Source organism: Bos mutus, chromosome 7 (genome assembly GCF_027580195.1).
Source record: "Bos mutus isolate GX-2022 chromosome 7, NWIPB_WYAK_1.1, whole genome shotgun sequence".
Lineage (NCBI taxonomy): Eukaryota > Metazoa > Chordata > Mammalia > Artiodactyla > Bovidae > Bos > Bos mutus.
This window is the reverse complement of record NC_091623.1, coordinates 64,886,304-64,902,395: the sequence shown is the minus strand read 5'-3', so window position 1 is coordinate 64,902,395 and position 16,092 is coordinate 64,886,304. Positions and strand designations below refer to the sequence as shown.

At 37.0% G+C, this 16,092-nt stretch overlaps 1 protein-coding gene across 1 annotated transcript in view; it reads left to right on the top strand.

Annotated features, from left to right (window-relative positions):
* Positions 1-15,797, top strand: part of SLC27A6 (solute carrier family 27 member 6) — a 76,847-nt gene extending 61,050 nt beyond the window's left edge. The window contains exons 6-10 of the mRNA XM_005909322.2: positions 3,479-3,569; positions 7,024-7,222; positions 8,196-8,293; positions 9,395-9,525; positions 15,228-15,797. Coding sequence (XP_005909384.2) covers positions 3,479-3,569; positions 7,024-7,222; positions 8,196-8,293; positions 9,395-9,525; positions 15,228-15,404 — 696 coding nt within the window. The 3' untranslated portion in view covers positions 15,405-15,797. The remainder of the gene's footprint in view (positions 1-3,478; positions 3,570-7,023; positions 7,223-8,195; positions 8,294-9,394; positions 9,526-15,227) is intronic.
* Positions 15,798-16,092: the final 295 nt, after the last annotated feature.

Sequence of the window (16,092 nt, the reverse complement as noted above, 5' to 3'; positions counted from 1 at the left end):
AGCCCCTTGCCTTCAAGCTCTGGCTGTCGCTTGCATGCTTCTCTGCCTCCGGCAGCGGGGAGGGACCTGCACGCAGCCGGCTTGCTCTCCTTTGGTGTTTGCTCAATCCTTTGTTAGTGCTCGGGCCAGGCTGTGAGTTAGAGCCTTTTTCAGGTCAAATTCTCTCTCTCTCTTTTGTTTTCCCTCTCTGGAAATCCCACAGTTTGGGCTGCTATCTCACATTAGCTCCCTCAGATTATCCTCAGGGCATTCAGGCCTGGTCCTTACCGTAAGAACTGATAATGCCACCCACACCCCCCTGTCCAGCCCCTGCTCGCTGGTGGCAGATGCGAGCGTCTGGGCTACTTCTCTGCTGGGAGTGCGGTTAGACGCCTATTCTGTGGGCTTTTTTTTTTTTTTCTTTCCTCTTGGTTATGTTGCCCTCTGAGATGCCAAAACTCCCCACAGACCCGCCTCTGAGAGGGTTTCCTGCTGTTTGGAAATTTCTCCTTCACGACTCCCTCCCCAGGTCGGGTCTCCATCCCTAACTCTTATGTCCCTCTTTTTGTCTTTTATATTTTGTCCTTCCTCCTTTTGAAGAGAATGGGCTGCCTTTCTGGGTGCCTAGTGTCCTCCGCCAGCATTCAGAAGTTGTTTTGTGGAAGTTGCTCAGCATTCAAATGATCTTTTAATGAATTTGTGGGGGAGAAAGTGAACTCCCCATCCTATTCCTCTGCTGTTTTGGGACTCTCCCTCACAAATGATTATTTTTTAAATATAACTCTGTGAACCAATCAGAACTATGCTGTTGCACCTAGAAATACGTATTCATAATGGCCCAACTCTATATAATATTACATGTTACTATATATAAATATATAACAGATGGGAAGTTTATATTTGTGTGTGTAGGATAAATGAGCTTGTAATGTACAGGTTTAGGCAATGTAGTATAATGTTGAGGCCAAACATCCCAAATTGGAATCACTGTACCTAGGGACTTAATTCTAGCTCTGCCACTACGTGACTTTTTGACTTTGACAAGTCACTTTCTCTGGATTCAAAGTATACTCATGTATTAATAGAGGAAATAATTTTTGTGTTCCCTTTCCAACTTCTGAATTTACAAATTTGAATATGCAGAAGCATACAGGTGTGGGAACTCTAAGGCCAGTGTGCACAGCCACGCAGGTGAGTGCCACACAGTTCTGGGGACCCATTGCCTAGACAGTTACAAATGAGATCCCCTGCAGCCGTGTTCTAGACAGGCATACCTTTTCCTATACCTACACCTGTATGTATACATTCAGGAGATATTAAAATGTGGTATCTACTTTTTATTTTTGTTGTTACCATTTTTGTAACCTCTGGGACCTCTTGAAGATAAAGAAAAAAAAAGTAGAAATCCTTTTAGCTGAGACTTAATACTGGCTACTTCTAGAAGATGCTATGATATGTTTAAATTTCATTTGTATTATAAAATTACTTGATTTCTGACCATCAAGTCCCCTGTATCCAATAAGGAGTGCACTGACAGTGATTTGATGCAGAATGAATCTTACTCATGCATGTGGTTGCTAAATTAATCTCAAAGAAATAAAGTTAAAGCTGATATTACCAGTTTGCTGGGCAAATTTTTCAAGATATAAAGCATGCTAAAACAGGTAAAACAGGAGAGAGAAAGATGGGTAATAAACAAAGTTCTGTTCTTGTTTGGCCAAAATGACAAATGCAATTCTGGAGTTTCTGGAATCTTTCTTCTTACCAGTTATTAGGAAGCGGCCAGTCTCTTGTTATGCCAATTAAAGATGAAAACCAACAAGATGCAAGCTTGCATTGGAACAAGAATCTTTATGTCTAGAGTAACAATATATTTTGCTTTGCTGTCTCTTTCATTGGTCCCCATCTTAAAACAGGATAATATTAACTTCTACCTCATAGTGTGTTTAATGATTAAACTAAAAGCTCTTTGCACAGTGACTGGAAAACAGTAAGTACTCAGTTACTATTGTTTGCTCTCCTTTGTATTTAATTGAAATTCATTAGCTCATTTGAATTGTGATTGTGGTCACATGTTGATTATCCAGAGATAGTGGTGTTTAGTCTTTGATAGTAAATAGTATTATTACATTGAGCTCATTGATCTTATCCATCTTTTCTCCTTTGTTCTATGTTAGTTTCTCTCTTCTTCCTCAGGCTCCTCCTTCTCTCTTGCTCTCTTTTATTTGTCCTTCCTAGTTTTTGTTTGTTTGTTTGTTTTTTGTTCTTTAATTTATTACCTTCGTTTTAGTTTACTGTGTGCTGGTTCAAATAAGATTGCTTTTTTAATTGATTGGGAAAACCTCAATTTTCTTATGTATGACATGAGGGAGTTGGATTGAACCAACTTACAGTTCTCTCCCACGCTCAGATTTTGAGGCTCTGTGAATCTGTATGATATGGTAATATGAATGTTACAGGAGCAGAGGAGAAGGAAATATGGAGAGTCAAGGAGAGATGTCCAACTAGCTTGTTTCCTGGGGTGATAAGTGTGTTCCAAAAAATTCCCATCCTACACAATAGCGTGCAGAAGTGCTGAGGGTTAAAGACATTAGGGTGAAAGACTGGGGAAAAGGCCAAGGTAAATGACAAAAACAGTACTTTTAAGGCATCTAATCCCTTCTCAGAGGATGATAAGTTAAAATATACAGCAAAATCCTCGCATTCACATAGTATCTATTTTGTTGTTTAGTCACTAAATTGTGTCTGACTCTTTTTGCAACCCTATGGACTATAGCCTGCCAGGCTACTCTGTCCATGGGATTTCCCAGGCAAGAATACTACAATGAGTTGCCATTTCCTTCTCCAGGAGATCTTCCCAGTTTACATTTTAGTTCTATTAAAATTTCCATTTCAAAGGATGTTTTGAAAGATTGCAAAAAAGAGAAGGCAAGAAAGTGGTCCTCTTAACTGTATGTGATTTAGTGCACAGATTACTTCCTGGTATTCATTCAAGATTAAAACTAGTAAAACTTTTCTAAGGTAATATGCAACATAAAAGAAGTGAAAGTGAATGCCAGTACAGGAGTGCTGGTTACTAACAACTTCAATTTTGATTTTGAAATATTCATTTAATTTTTTTTACCAGGAAAGCTTACTTGTCTTTAGTAAATCCACATTCTAATTCTGTATTTCAATTGTTCTTGTTGTTGTTCAGTCTCTCAGTAATGACTGACTCTTTGCCACCCCATGGACTGCAGCACGCCAGGCTTCCCTGTCTTTCACTAATCTCCTGAAGCTTGCTCAAACTCATGTCCATTGAGTCGGTGATGCCATTGAACCATCTCATCCTCTGTCATCCCTTTCTTCTGCTTTCAATCTTTCCCAGCATCAGGGTTTAAAGTTCAGTCAATTGACACAAACAGTATTTTAACTGACTGAACTTTAAATCTCCTACCAGTGGATGTTACTGCACAAATAAATTACTAAATTTTGTTTTTGTTTAATTTTGCTTTTGCAGCTTTTTTTCACTTTTCACTTGATAAAGTATGATTTTCAGAAAGATGAACCCATTAGAGATGAACAGGGCTGGTGCAGTGATGTGAAAAAAGGTAAGGTTATTGTATTTGAAGATGCCTCTTCAGGTAAATTTTCTGAATTTCTCTTTAGTTACTGAATTTAGAAAAGAAAGAGTCGTTATTTATGATATGTATTTGGATTTTTAGTGCAAGAAGAATGGTTTAATTGTTAAAAGTTAGAGGCCCCATGTGGGTCACTCAGATGGTAATTACAAAAATCTTCAAGTGATTACTGTTGGGCTTAAAGTTTTCTTAATCCACCACTCCTACAGTCGCATATGTCTAATGTCCTATGTCATCAAGATATAAAAATGAATGGCACTTTATAATTCTATGTACAGAGGAAAGCAAGACAGACTTGGATTTAAATCTGGGCTCTCACACTTAGAAACTGTCCAACTTTGGGCAAATCACTTAACTCATCAAAGTCTCATTTTCTTTATATGTGGGATAGTAGTGACAATATTTTTTCATTAGGTTGCTGTTGACAGCTAAATGAGATGATGTTTGCAGAGCCCCGTGGAAGGCCTGGCATGTAGCTTGTTACCTCCCTCCCTATCTCTTCGTCATCCAGCTCCTCCTTCTCCAAGCTAGTCTTTCTTATAGTTTTGGGTTAGAAAATTTTTAATCAAAGCAAGTGCCCCAATTAACTAGCAGCTGCATATAATCAAGGTGGAAAATTAAATGTAGAGATGTGCCCTTAAAATTGCTTTGAGATCCAGTCTGAGAAAATCAGGCCAAAGTTACTTTTTATTGCCTCATAATGTTTCAACTGCATTTCAGAAGATGACTTCAAATATGGAGATAAAGTTCATAGACCTGTTCCCTGCCTCCCCTCCGCCCCACACTACCTGAAAGATTGGACAAAAAGATGAGCCTTATCTATTAAAAAGCAAATACTCCATTCCTCTGAATTTCAAGTCTAAGAGCATTTATCAAATGTTTTTTTCTAATTCAACTCCACAGACAGTGTCTAAGGGAAAAGTCATTTCTGAGGAGACTGAAAAGACCTTTGTTTATCCCCACTTTTCTAGTGTGTTTTATTTATTATATGTATCATAATATGTGATATTGGAACTTGGATCCCCAAACTGCTTATGAAATCTCAGGGTTTTTTAGAAGCAGATTGTCACCAAATATCCACTTTATAATTTTGCAGTTCTTGAAAAGGATTGCTCAGTTTTTTTCCCATTAAAGCGTTGTGTCTTTCTCTGTGCTTTCACTGCAGTGAGGCATGGGTTTTATCGCTCCCTAGTCAGGGAACCAAGATCCCATATGCCACGCAGTGTGGCCCCTCCAAAACAAAATCATTGTGTCTTTCATAAATTATTCCTAAGAGGGAAAGATAAGAATACACTCTAACCTTTTTAAGCATTTGCAGTAATTAATTTGTCAGGTAAGGAACTATCACCTGTGTCCTGAAGAAGAAAAAGAAAAAAATATAAATTTTAAGGAAAATATAAGAGGCTTAGAAAATTCTGAAATGTATATAGGAAATGTAGATTGATGGAATAAGCAAGGGGGGAGAACCTTTGGAGTCAGATGAAAGTGAAAGTAAAAGTTGCTCAGTCGTATCCGACTCTTTGCGACCGCATGGACTTTACAGTCCATGGAATTCTCCAGGCCAGAATACTGGAGTGGGTAGCCTTTCCCTTCTCCAGGGGATGGGATAGAACCCAGGTTTCCCACATTGCAGGTGGATTTTTTACCAGCTGAGCCACCAGGAAAGCCCAAGGATACTGGAGTGGGTAGCCTATCCCTTCTCCAGCGGATCTTCCCAACCCAGGAATTGAACTGGGGTCTCCTGCATTGCAGGTGGATTCTTTACCAACTGAGCTGTCAGGGAAGCCCTGGAGTCAGATGGAGGGAAGCATGGAGTCAGATGGAGGTGGTTGAAAAAAACTTCAACATTTGGCAGCTATGTGAAAGTGAAAGTCACTCAGTTGTGTCCAACTCTTTGGGACCCCATGAGCTATACAGTCCATGGAATTCTCCAGGCCAGAATACTGGAGTGGGTAGCCTTTCCCTTCTCCAGGGGATCTTCCCAACCCAGGGATCGAACCCAGGTCTCCCACATTGCAGGTGGATTTTTTTACCATCTAAGCCACAAGGGAAGCCCAAGAATACTGGAGTGGGTAGCCTATCCCTTCTCCAGCAGATCTTCCCAACCCAGAAGTTGAACCAGGGTCTCCTGCATTGCAGGAAGATTCTTTACCAACTGAGCTATTTTTTTCCCCTCAGTTTCTTCACCTGTAAAATGAAGATAATAAGAGGGCCTGACTCAATAGGTTTCTGATGAGACTGAGATGGAATACATATGTAAAGTGCTCAGAATAGTGACTGGTACCCAGAAAGTGCTCCTACAGTGTACCGATGGCAGTGATGATGATGATGATGATGGTATTGGTGATGACACTGACAGTGAGGGGTCGCTGCTGAAGCAGGGCAGGCGAGTTTCAGCAAATGGCTTGTGTGCCCTGGGAACCCTCAATGTCCAGAAGGAGTGAAAGCAGTAAGAGTTGGAAAGAGTGTTAAAATAACAGAAACTACTTTAGAGTGTGCTGGAATATAGCCTCATCAGACGCATCACACAGATGTTAACTGTCTTCACAGTGGCCAGAGTAAGTCATTGGCCTTGAAATCTTCTGGGGAAGTGATTGCTGGTCTCCTTTGTCTTCTACTATTAGACGTAGCTTTTTACCTTTCTGAATGCTGAGCAATATCTTGATTAATTTGACTATACCTGATTAAAAATTATTTTAGATAATGTGTCTAAATATAAGTAAAACCAAAAAAATTCATGGCTTATCTCCTGTCTTTTGAGGATTTCCAGAGGAATAAACATTTTCTTAAACTTTTAATAGCATATCAATTAAGTCAAATCTAATATTATACAGAAAGATCATAGAGACTTGAATTTGAGTTCTAGGCCCCTTCCTTTCTATCTGTTGAATTTTACTAATATACTTCACTCTTTTGGGCCCTAGCACCTTCCCTGTGAAATAGGGATTATATTGATCAACTTCAAAGAATCTCTCTGAAAAAGTAATGACAGTTGCATTTCTCATGGGGCTTGCTCCATAGTAAGTGCCCAATAAATAAATATTGCCATCATCATAATCTTATTTAAAATTATATTTTAGTTGTTATTTATATTATGGCCATTATTATTGGTGTTAGAATCTATGTATTCCAAAAACATAGCCATTAGTGTATCCACTCAGGATGTAAAATAAATTTAAAATTACTTTTTTTACATTCTATTTCCTTTTTGTTAGCTTTTCCAGAGTTATTTATATTTTGGTAGTCTGTAAAAGGGTGTGCTAGACTTAGGCACCCAGAGTAATTGATGTCAAATATTATAAAAATAAGTTCAGAGGAAGGAAGGATAAGCTACACTGGATGTATTTGTCACATGTAACAAGGTCCACACATAGTGTGTGGAATAATACTTTTAATCACATCATTGAAAATGCCTCTTTCTCAGGGGAACCCGGACTTCTCATTTCTCAAGTGAATGAAAAGAATCCCTTCTTTGGCTATGCTGGGAATAAGAAGCAGACAGAAAAGAAACTGCTTTGTGATGTTTTTAAGAAAGGAGATGTTTACTTTAACACAGGAGATTTAATGGTCCAAGACCAGGAGGATTTCCTTTATTTTTGGGACCGGATTGGAGACACTTTCAGGTATGGAATAGCATTGGTTGCAAAGCTTGGTTTTCGATTGTGAACACTGCTCTGAGGGAGGCTCTGTAGAAACACTATACACCACCTGCTCTCTACCTTCAGGGCACAGAGTGCTTTTATCTCAGTAATGGCTCCCGGTTTAAAAATTCACTGCCCATCTGTTTCTAGATTGAAACATATGTTACATTTTGATGTCATTTTTATAATTAACTTAGTGAATCACTTGGATCACTTGGGTCCAAATCAGTGACTTCTTTTTTTTTTTAAGAATATAATACAGGCAGACTGATGTGAAGTCTAAATTGTAGGGTTAAAACAGAAAAACAGTCAAATACTGTCTAATTCTTGACTTCATGGCAAAAATAAAGAAACAGCAAAATTTATCTTTCTTATAAGTTTTTTTAATTCTTTATCTTAGGCTTATTAATTTATTTTGCTTTCTAATCAATGACTGTAGAACAGTGGACGACCAGATTATAGACAGTCCAGAAACATCCTTTTTCCTCACCTTCTTTGTGTCACGTTAGAAGGGCATCTTATGCAAAATCATTTTTAAAAAAATATTCATTTGTATGCATTAAAAGAGCCAAAGAGGTTAATCCCTAGAAATTAAAGAGGTGCAATAAACTGAAAGACTCTAACTTTCCTTTCAGGTTTTCTATCATTATAGATAGAGAATGCTTTGTACAAGCAGAGAGATTTGTAGTTATTTTTATGGCATTTAAAAGAAAACATTTTACAGTAAGCAATTTATACCAATAAGACAACAGATAAAGTAATTTTAACTGAGAAACAGATACTGATTTTGCTGACTTACAAAGTTCTTCCTTAGAAATGTCTTTCATTTTGAAAACTGCCATTATTTTTGGTAATTAGGTGCCTACACAGAGCCAAATGCAGGGCACTGAAACTTAAAACTGGGTGCCTCGTTCTTAACATATAGGGGTACTAACTGGAACTTGTTTTTTTTTAGGTGGAAAGGGGAAAATGTAGCAACCACAGAGGTTGGTGCTATCATTGGGATGCTGGATTTCATACAGGAAGCAAATGTCTATGGTGTGGTTGTGCCAGGTATGAATAGATGTCAGGTTTGGGAGGGATTCTTAGAATGAAATGAAACTTTTCTTTCATTTGCAACAATCTTGCTAATTGAACATTTCATTTTTCACATATTAAGATGTCTTAGTTTGGGCTGGCAAAGTGATGTCATAACCCCAAGCTAGCAAACTGCATGGTCACACCTGGGGAATGGTACCAATTGCATTTTAATGTATGTGTATATTTTTAAGCAAGATCTTTTGAAAACTATGGTCAAGTTATTTAGTGCTAGAAATAGTTACAGCTTTTCAGTGGCCTATTATTTTTCTCTTGATGATGAGAAAAATGACTAGAATTTATACATACCACAATGTGTAATGACTAGATGACTAGGGTTTATACATACCACTAAACAGGAACATGTTCTAATTTGAATGTTTAATAACATTGACTTGTAGTTAAGTTGAATCTTTTTCAGAAATTATTTTAAAATCTGTTTGGCCTCAACTTTATAAATATATATATGAATATTGTCTCATTTTGGTGAAAATGGCAAAGAGAAGTAACAAACTTGAAATTTGGATGTGCAGGGGATACTGGTGGTGGGGATGTTTGGATAGAGCAGCAAAAAAAAAAAAGTCTGTTTAATAGTCTCTGGGTCCTGGGGAAATGCTACAAGAAATTCTGAACCCCTGGGGAAAAAGATGGGATGTTAAGCAGTAAGCAATTTGTGGATTTAGTCATGGAAATATTAGTCTCTAGTTTCTTGTTTTTTTTCATTGATACTTAACATGACAAAAAATATATATATATTTGTCTTTAAAATGTTTCCTGTTAATATTTCATATTAATAGTAATGGCATACAAATTATGAGTAATTTATTGTGTTTTCTATTCCATCTATTTCATTTTTGAAGTGTAGGTAATTAAACATAGATTCTGCACTTTCTCTTTCCTAAATCATTTCTAGAGAGTAAATCATAAGCTCAAGACCCACTCATTCATGCTACTGTTGCATTGTTATTAATGTAATAGATGTAATGTCTATATTTGTAACAGTGTATAATGAACAGGATTTTTTTAAAATTCACCTACTGCTTGTAAAACTAACTCTATTACAAACTTTTTTTTCAGGTTATGAAGGAAAAGCAGGAATGGCTTCTATTACTTTAAAACCAAACATGTCTTTAGACTTGGAAAAAGTTTATGAGCAAGTTGTTAAATTTTTACCAGCTTACGCTCGTCCACAGTTTTTAAGAATGCAGGTAATTTTACCTACCCCTAAAATTTAAGACCAGGAATTTACAAGATAGTTTAATTACAAAATAATACTTACCACTTAGACAATATGTTCATTTTGTTTTTATTAGAAAATTTCAAGAACAATGAAAAGTATTAGGATGCTAATTTATGCCATATTTGAAGCCTAATTACAGACAGTTCAGTTCAGTTCAGTTCAGTTGCTCAGTCATGTCCGACTCTTTGTGACCCCGTGAATCACAGCACGCCAGGCCTCCCTGTCCATCACCAACTCCCGGAGTTCATTCAGACTCAAGTCCGTTGAGTCAGTGATGCCATCCAGCCATCTCATCCTCTGTCGTCCCTTCTCCTCCTGCCCCCAATCCTTCCCAGCATCAGGGTCTTGCACAATAAAATGCTAGCATCTTTGCCCTTGTCCTATTTGTTGCCCTCCTCCTCTTCAATCTGGATAAACGATGGTCCCCATGATGGTGGCAAGACAAACCCACATCTTACACATGCTTTTGTGCTTTGTGAAGATATTTGATGCTGTATACCTAAAATTAGATTCCACCAGGCCGCCTCAGAGTATCTGCAGAATGTGTGTAGACCCTCAAGGCAATTGGCTTTAAGCAATTTTGCTTTTAATTTTTATCCTCATTCTGTCCAGTCTCCCTCAGTGACTATATATCTTCTGGGAATTCTGAACTCATTTGTTTTGAAAGGTGTGTGTGTGTGTTAGCCGCTTACTCGTGTCCAGCTCTTTGTGACCCCATGGACTGTAGCCTACCAGGCTCCCCTATCCATGGGATTCTCCAGGCAAGAATACTGGAGTGGCTTGCTATTTCCTTCTCCAGGGGATCTTCCTGACCCAGTGATCAAACCTGGGTCTCCTGCATTGCAGACAGATTCTTTACCATCTGAGAGAGAAGTCCTTTGCGAGATGGGCCCTCTCTTGTTAGGTTGCTGGAGAAATGTCCAGTAAAATTTACTCAGCTACTAGGTAACTTTGCAAGCTCATTTATTCAGCCATTTATTCATATAATATTGTGCCTCAAAAATAACTTCCCAAAACTAGTCCTCAACATCTCTTAACATCAGTTCGGTTACTCAGTTGTATCTGACTTTTTGCAACCCCATGGACTGCAGCATGCCAGGCTTCTCTGTCCATCACCAACTCCTGGAGCCTACTCAAACTCATGTCCATTGCATCAGTGGTGCCATCCAACCATCTCATCCTGTTGTCCCCCTCTCCTCCCGCCATCAATCTTTCCCAGCATCAGGGTCTTTTCCAATGAGTTGGTTCTTCGCATCTGGTGGCCAAAGTATTGGAGTTTCAGCTTCAGCAACAGTCCTCCCCTTGAACACCCAGGACTGATCTCCTTTAGGATGGACTAGCTGGATTTCCTTGCAGAGACTCTGAAGAGTCTTCTCCAGCACCACAGTTCAAAAGCATCAATTCTTTGCACTTAGCTGTCTTTATAGTCCAAGTCTCACATCCATACATGACTACTAGCAAAACCATAACTTTGACTAGACAGACCTTTGTTGGTAAAGTAATGTCTCTGCTTTTTAATAAGCTGTCTAGGTTGCTCAGAGCTTTTTTTCCAAGAAGCAAGCATCTTTTAATTTCATGGCTGCAGTCACCATCTGCAGTGATTTTGGAGCCCCCCCAAAATAATTCTGTCACTGTTTCCATTATTTCCCCATCTATTTGCCATGAAGTGATGAGACCAGATGCCATGATCTTGGTTTTCTGAATGTTGAGTTTTAAGCCAACTTTTTCACTCTCTTCTTTCACTTTCAAGAGGCTCTTGAGTTCTTCGCTTTGTGCCATAAGGGTGGTGTCATCTGAGTATCTGAGGTTATTGATAGTTCTCCCAGCAATCTTAATTCCAGCTTGTGCTTCATCCAGCCCAGCATTTTGCGTGATGTACTCTGTATATAAATTAAATAAGCAGGGTGACAATATACAGCCTTGATGTACTCCTTTCCTGATTTGGAATCAATCTGTTGTTCCATGTCTGGTTCTAACTGTTTCTTCTTGACCTGCATACAGATTTCTCAGGAGGAGCGTCAGGTGGTGTTGTATTTCCATCTCTTTAAGAATTTTCCACAGTTTGTTGTGATCCACACAATCAAAGGCTTTGGCAAAGTTAGCAATGCAAAAGTAAATGTTTTTCTGGAATTCTTGCTTTTTCGATGATCCAGCAGATGTTGGCAATTTGATCTCTGGTTCCTCTGCCTTTTCTAAAACCAGCTTGAACATCTGGAAGTTCATGATTCACGTACTATTGAAGTCTGGCTTAGAGAATTTTGAGCATTACTTTGCTAGCATGTGAAATGAATGCAATTGTGCAGTAGTTTGAGCATTCTTGGGCATTGCTCTTCTTTGGAATCGAAATGAAAACTGACCTTTTCCAGTCTTGTGGCCACTGCTGAGTTTTCCAGATTTGCTGGCATATTGAGTATAGTACTTTCACGGCATCATCTTTTAGGATTTGAAATAGCTCAACTATTTCTTATCTTAACATAATCATGTAGAATTTTACTGGGTATATGTGTCATATCACTGTTAGATCCCTAATAGAGCAACAGCTGACTTAATATTGTTTTTTTAAAATATTTGCTGAGTGATCGCTGTGGCCAAGTCACTGCTTGGTCAATGAGATGTACCATCTAAACTGTCACAGATACATCTCCATTGACATCATATTTTAAGAGCTTTTACATATATTATCTCAGATTATTTTTATAACAATGCTCTGAAATGATAAATGTAGTCCAAAGTGCAAGTCGCTCAGTCATGTCTGACTCTTTGCGACCCCATGGACTTTACAGTCCATGGAATTCTCCAGTCATTATGAAAAAGAAGTAACACATTTTTAATTAAAATTTTTGAAATAATTGTAGATTCACATGCATGTGTAAAAATCAATACAGAAAAATCATCTGTGCCTTTTACTTAGCTTCCTCTAATGGTACCATTTTTCATAATGATTATTGAATATTGATAATGATACAGTCCACTCATCTTATTAAAATTTCCTTTGTTTTTACTTGTACTCATTTGTGTGTATGTGTGTATCATTCCATACATTTTTATAACCTTTATGGCTTGTATCAATTACCATAGTCAAGATGTGAACAATTCCACTACCACAATGCTCCCTCTTGTTACCCTCTTATAATTCCACCCAGCTCTCTTCTGTCCCTCCCATCTTGCCCCAGAAGAATATATTTTAATGGAGTAGAAAGTTGATGGATCAAATAATATTTTAAACATGTACCTCCAAGGGCAACTTAAAATTCACGATCGTTAATCAGAAGAAATATTTTGGGCACAAGACTCCTCCAAAGATTAAATCAGTCTTGTACAAATTTAGAAGATATTTTAGAATCATTAAACACCTAAAACACATGATCCATGAGTTTTATGTTTATTATAGTATTTGATATAATGTCATGCATAGTGCATGATAGTTGGCAACACAATTATTTAATAAATAAATAAATAATTTAATAAATAAATTAATAAATGATCTGATCTAAGTAATGCAAAAGTATAAGTTACATCTGGCAAAATGAATAGGATGACTATCTTATTAAAATTTTATTTAGCACATATTTTAAAAGGATCTTTTTGCCAATGAATGTACAAAAAATTTTTAAATGTGATATTACTCATTATGGCCAAGATGCAGTTAAACCGGTCCTTTCAGTCTGCTTGTGGAAGAACAAATTGCTATCATCACTCTAGAAAACAATTTGGTAAATGTGTGATCACACTCTTAGAATCTGCATATATTTTGATTTTGTAATTTCAGTTCCAAAAATTTACTCTTAGGACATAACTAAAGATGCACAAATGTTATGTATAAAATGTTATTCTTTATAGTAGTAAATTTTTTTTTCTGTTCTCTTTAAGTTCAATAACAAGTGTAAGGTTAATTAGCATATTATAATTAGAGGAACTCTTATGAAACCATTAAATTGTGATATTTTGATGAAAATTACCTAATCTGGAGAAAAATATCTAGTATAATGTTTTTGTTATTTTTTAAAAAAAGGCAGAACATCAAATTTTATGTAGTGAACTTCTAGTTTTCTAAAAGAGAAAAAATAATATATGTTTCTACACAGTTACATCTAATTCTGTGATGACAGTGCAGGATAGGGGACGAGATTAGAGAAGAAGGTTCAAAGAGAAGTAGATTTAGTAGAATTAGCTCATCAGATCAGATCAGTGGCTTAGTCATATCCAACTCTTTGCAACCCCATGAATCGCAGCACACCAGGCCTCCCTGTCCATCACCAACTCCCGGAGTTCACTCAGACTCACGTCCATCGAGTCAGTGATGCTCATAAGGATGTGTAAAAATGGCCAAACTACTCATAGAACCTGTGAGTTATATGGACCCTACATGTTATCTGACTTAAAACAAGGTTGCTTCTTTATGCCTGAAACTACCACACAGATCCTTTAAAGTCCTTGTCGCCTTTAAATTCCTTAAAGCAAAGATTCGTAAGCTTTCTAGATCCATAGCACCTTAGTAATTATTTCATAGCACTCTTGGGTCAAAACCTACAGCCTCCCTGTGGCGTCTGTCTGCAATGCGGAAGACCCAAGTTCAGTCCCTGGGTTGGGAAGATCCCCTGGAGAAGGAAATGGCAACCCACTCCAGTATTCTTGCCTGGAAAATCCCATGGACGGAGGAACCTAGTGGGCTACAGTCTATAGGGTCGCAAAGAGTTGGACATGACTGAGCGACTTCACTTGGGTCAAAAGAAATACCTAAGCATTCATTTATTCAGTAGTTAGGACAAAGTAAAATAAATATTTAGGTCTAATAAATTAGTTGCTATTTTTAAAGATAATGCATATAAGTGGAAAGAAAATGCTTTTATTTCATATTTAAATAATCAGATGTATTAAGGAGATGTTACGTTGGGTATTACACAGCTCCTCAAATTTTGGAGTTACATTATATTGAACAGGACCAGACTAATTCCATACTCCACATTGATTTTTGGTTATGCTTGCTTTTTATGATAGCAACCACTGAAAACCCTATTTCCCAGAGACATGGCATGATGGGAAAAAATGTATCACAAACTAATATTGAAACTGTGAACTGTGAACTGTGAACCTCGAGCCAGTAGTTTTCTATGTGATATCAGATGTCACTGGATTTACCTTGAAAAATTTAAATATCCCATGGAGACCCTGGCAATTCACTGAGGTACCATGAAGCACCTCGGTGTATAGTTTGGGAACCCAAGTTTTAGATTATTTCTTATACTCTCTGGTTCTTGCAGGATTATTCCTTGTGGAATAGATTGCTGTCTTTTGTAACTTTTATCTCCTTACAGTCTAGAAGCATTCTTTGTACATGATATTGTATTGATGTTGGACTGGAGAGATAAATCTATATGTTTTAGACATGTTTGTAATCAGTTGTAATCAATTAGTAACTATATTCATATTTCTTATATATTGAATGAAGTTTACAGGAAAATCAAGGTAAAGATTTAAGTGTTCTAAAGGGCACTTAGAATTAAAAAATCTAAAAACTTTTAGTGTTAAATTATTAGTAGTAAAAATAGAGATGCTTACTGGACATAAAAATGTTATAATTAAATATTATGCTCTGTATTGTTGAATATTTTATTTGTATATTATAGGTAATGTTAAATGATTCCACTAATCCAGGTCATTGCTTTATAGGAAAAGATGGAAGCAACAGGAACATTCAAACTACAGAAGTTTCAGTTGGTGGAAGAAGGATTTAGTCCATTGAAAATTTCTGACCCACTTTACTTCATGGATAACTTGAAAAAATCATATATTCCCTTGACCAAAGAAATTTATGATCAGATAATATTAGGGAAGATTAAACTTTAAGATGTTTTTATATATGGGATTTTCATATGCTGCTTAGGAGGAATGAGAGGAGAGTGATTCTTTAATATGAAAAGGGGAACTGACATTAATTATGCATGTGCTGTATTTCCTTAATATGAAACCATTTTTCCTTAAGTAATAATTTACATTTGTCTCAATTGATAACAAACTTCAGTTGATTATTCCTTTTATCTATTTGGGGATCCAGTGCATAAGTAAATATCTGCCTTAAAGTTTTTAAATAATAAATAAGTGGTTAACAATTTAGACACATGCTAAAAATGTACATATTAATATTTAAAATCTAGTTTTGAGTGAAGGGTTGAATTTTACTCAAATATTTGATTTTTATGTGCCCTGTCTTACAACTCAATAAAGCTATCCTTATTGTGAGTTTTGAGGTTTTGTTTTGATGTTTTTAATTGTAAATTTTCATTCAAAGGAAGGTAACTGACTAAATGCATGCATTCCTGTATCCCGTTTCCTAAATTCACATGAAGAGGCTAGAAGAAATGTAAAAATATGAAACAATAAAGCAGGAAAACTGGTAAGCCCCAAGCATTTAGGAATTTGGGGAAGATATATAAATGGGATCAAGTTGATGCTAAAATCCAACAGAGCTATTCTGGTGGCGGTTTAGTTGCTAAGTCATGTCCAGCTCTTGCGACCCCCACAAACTGAGCCCACT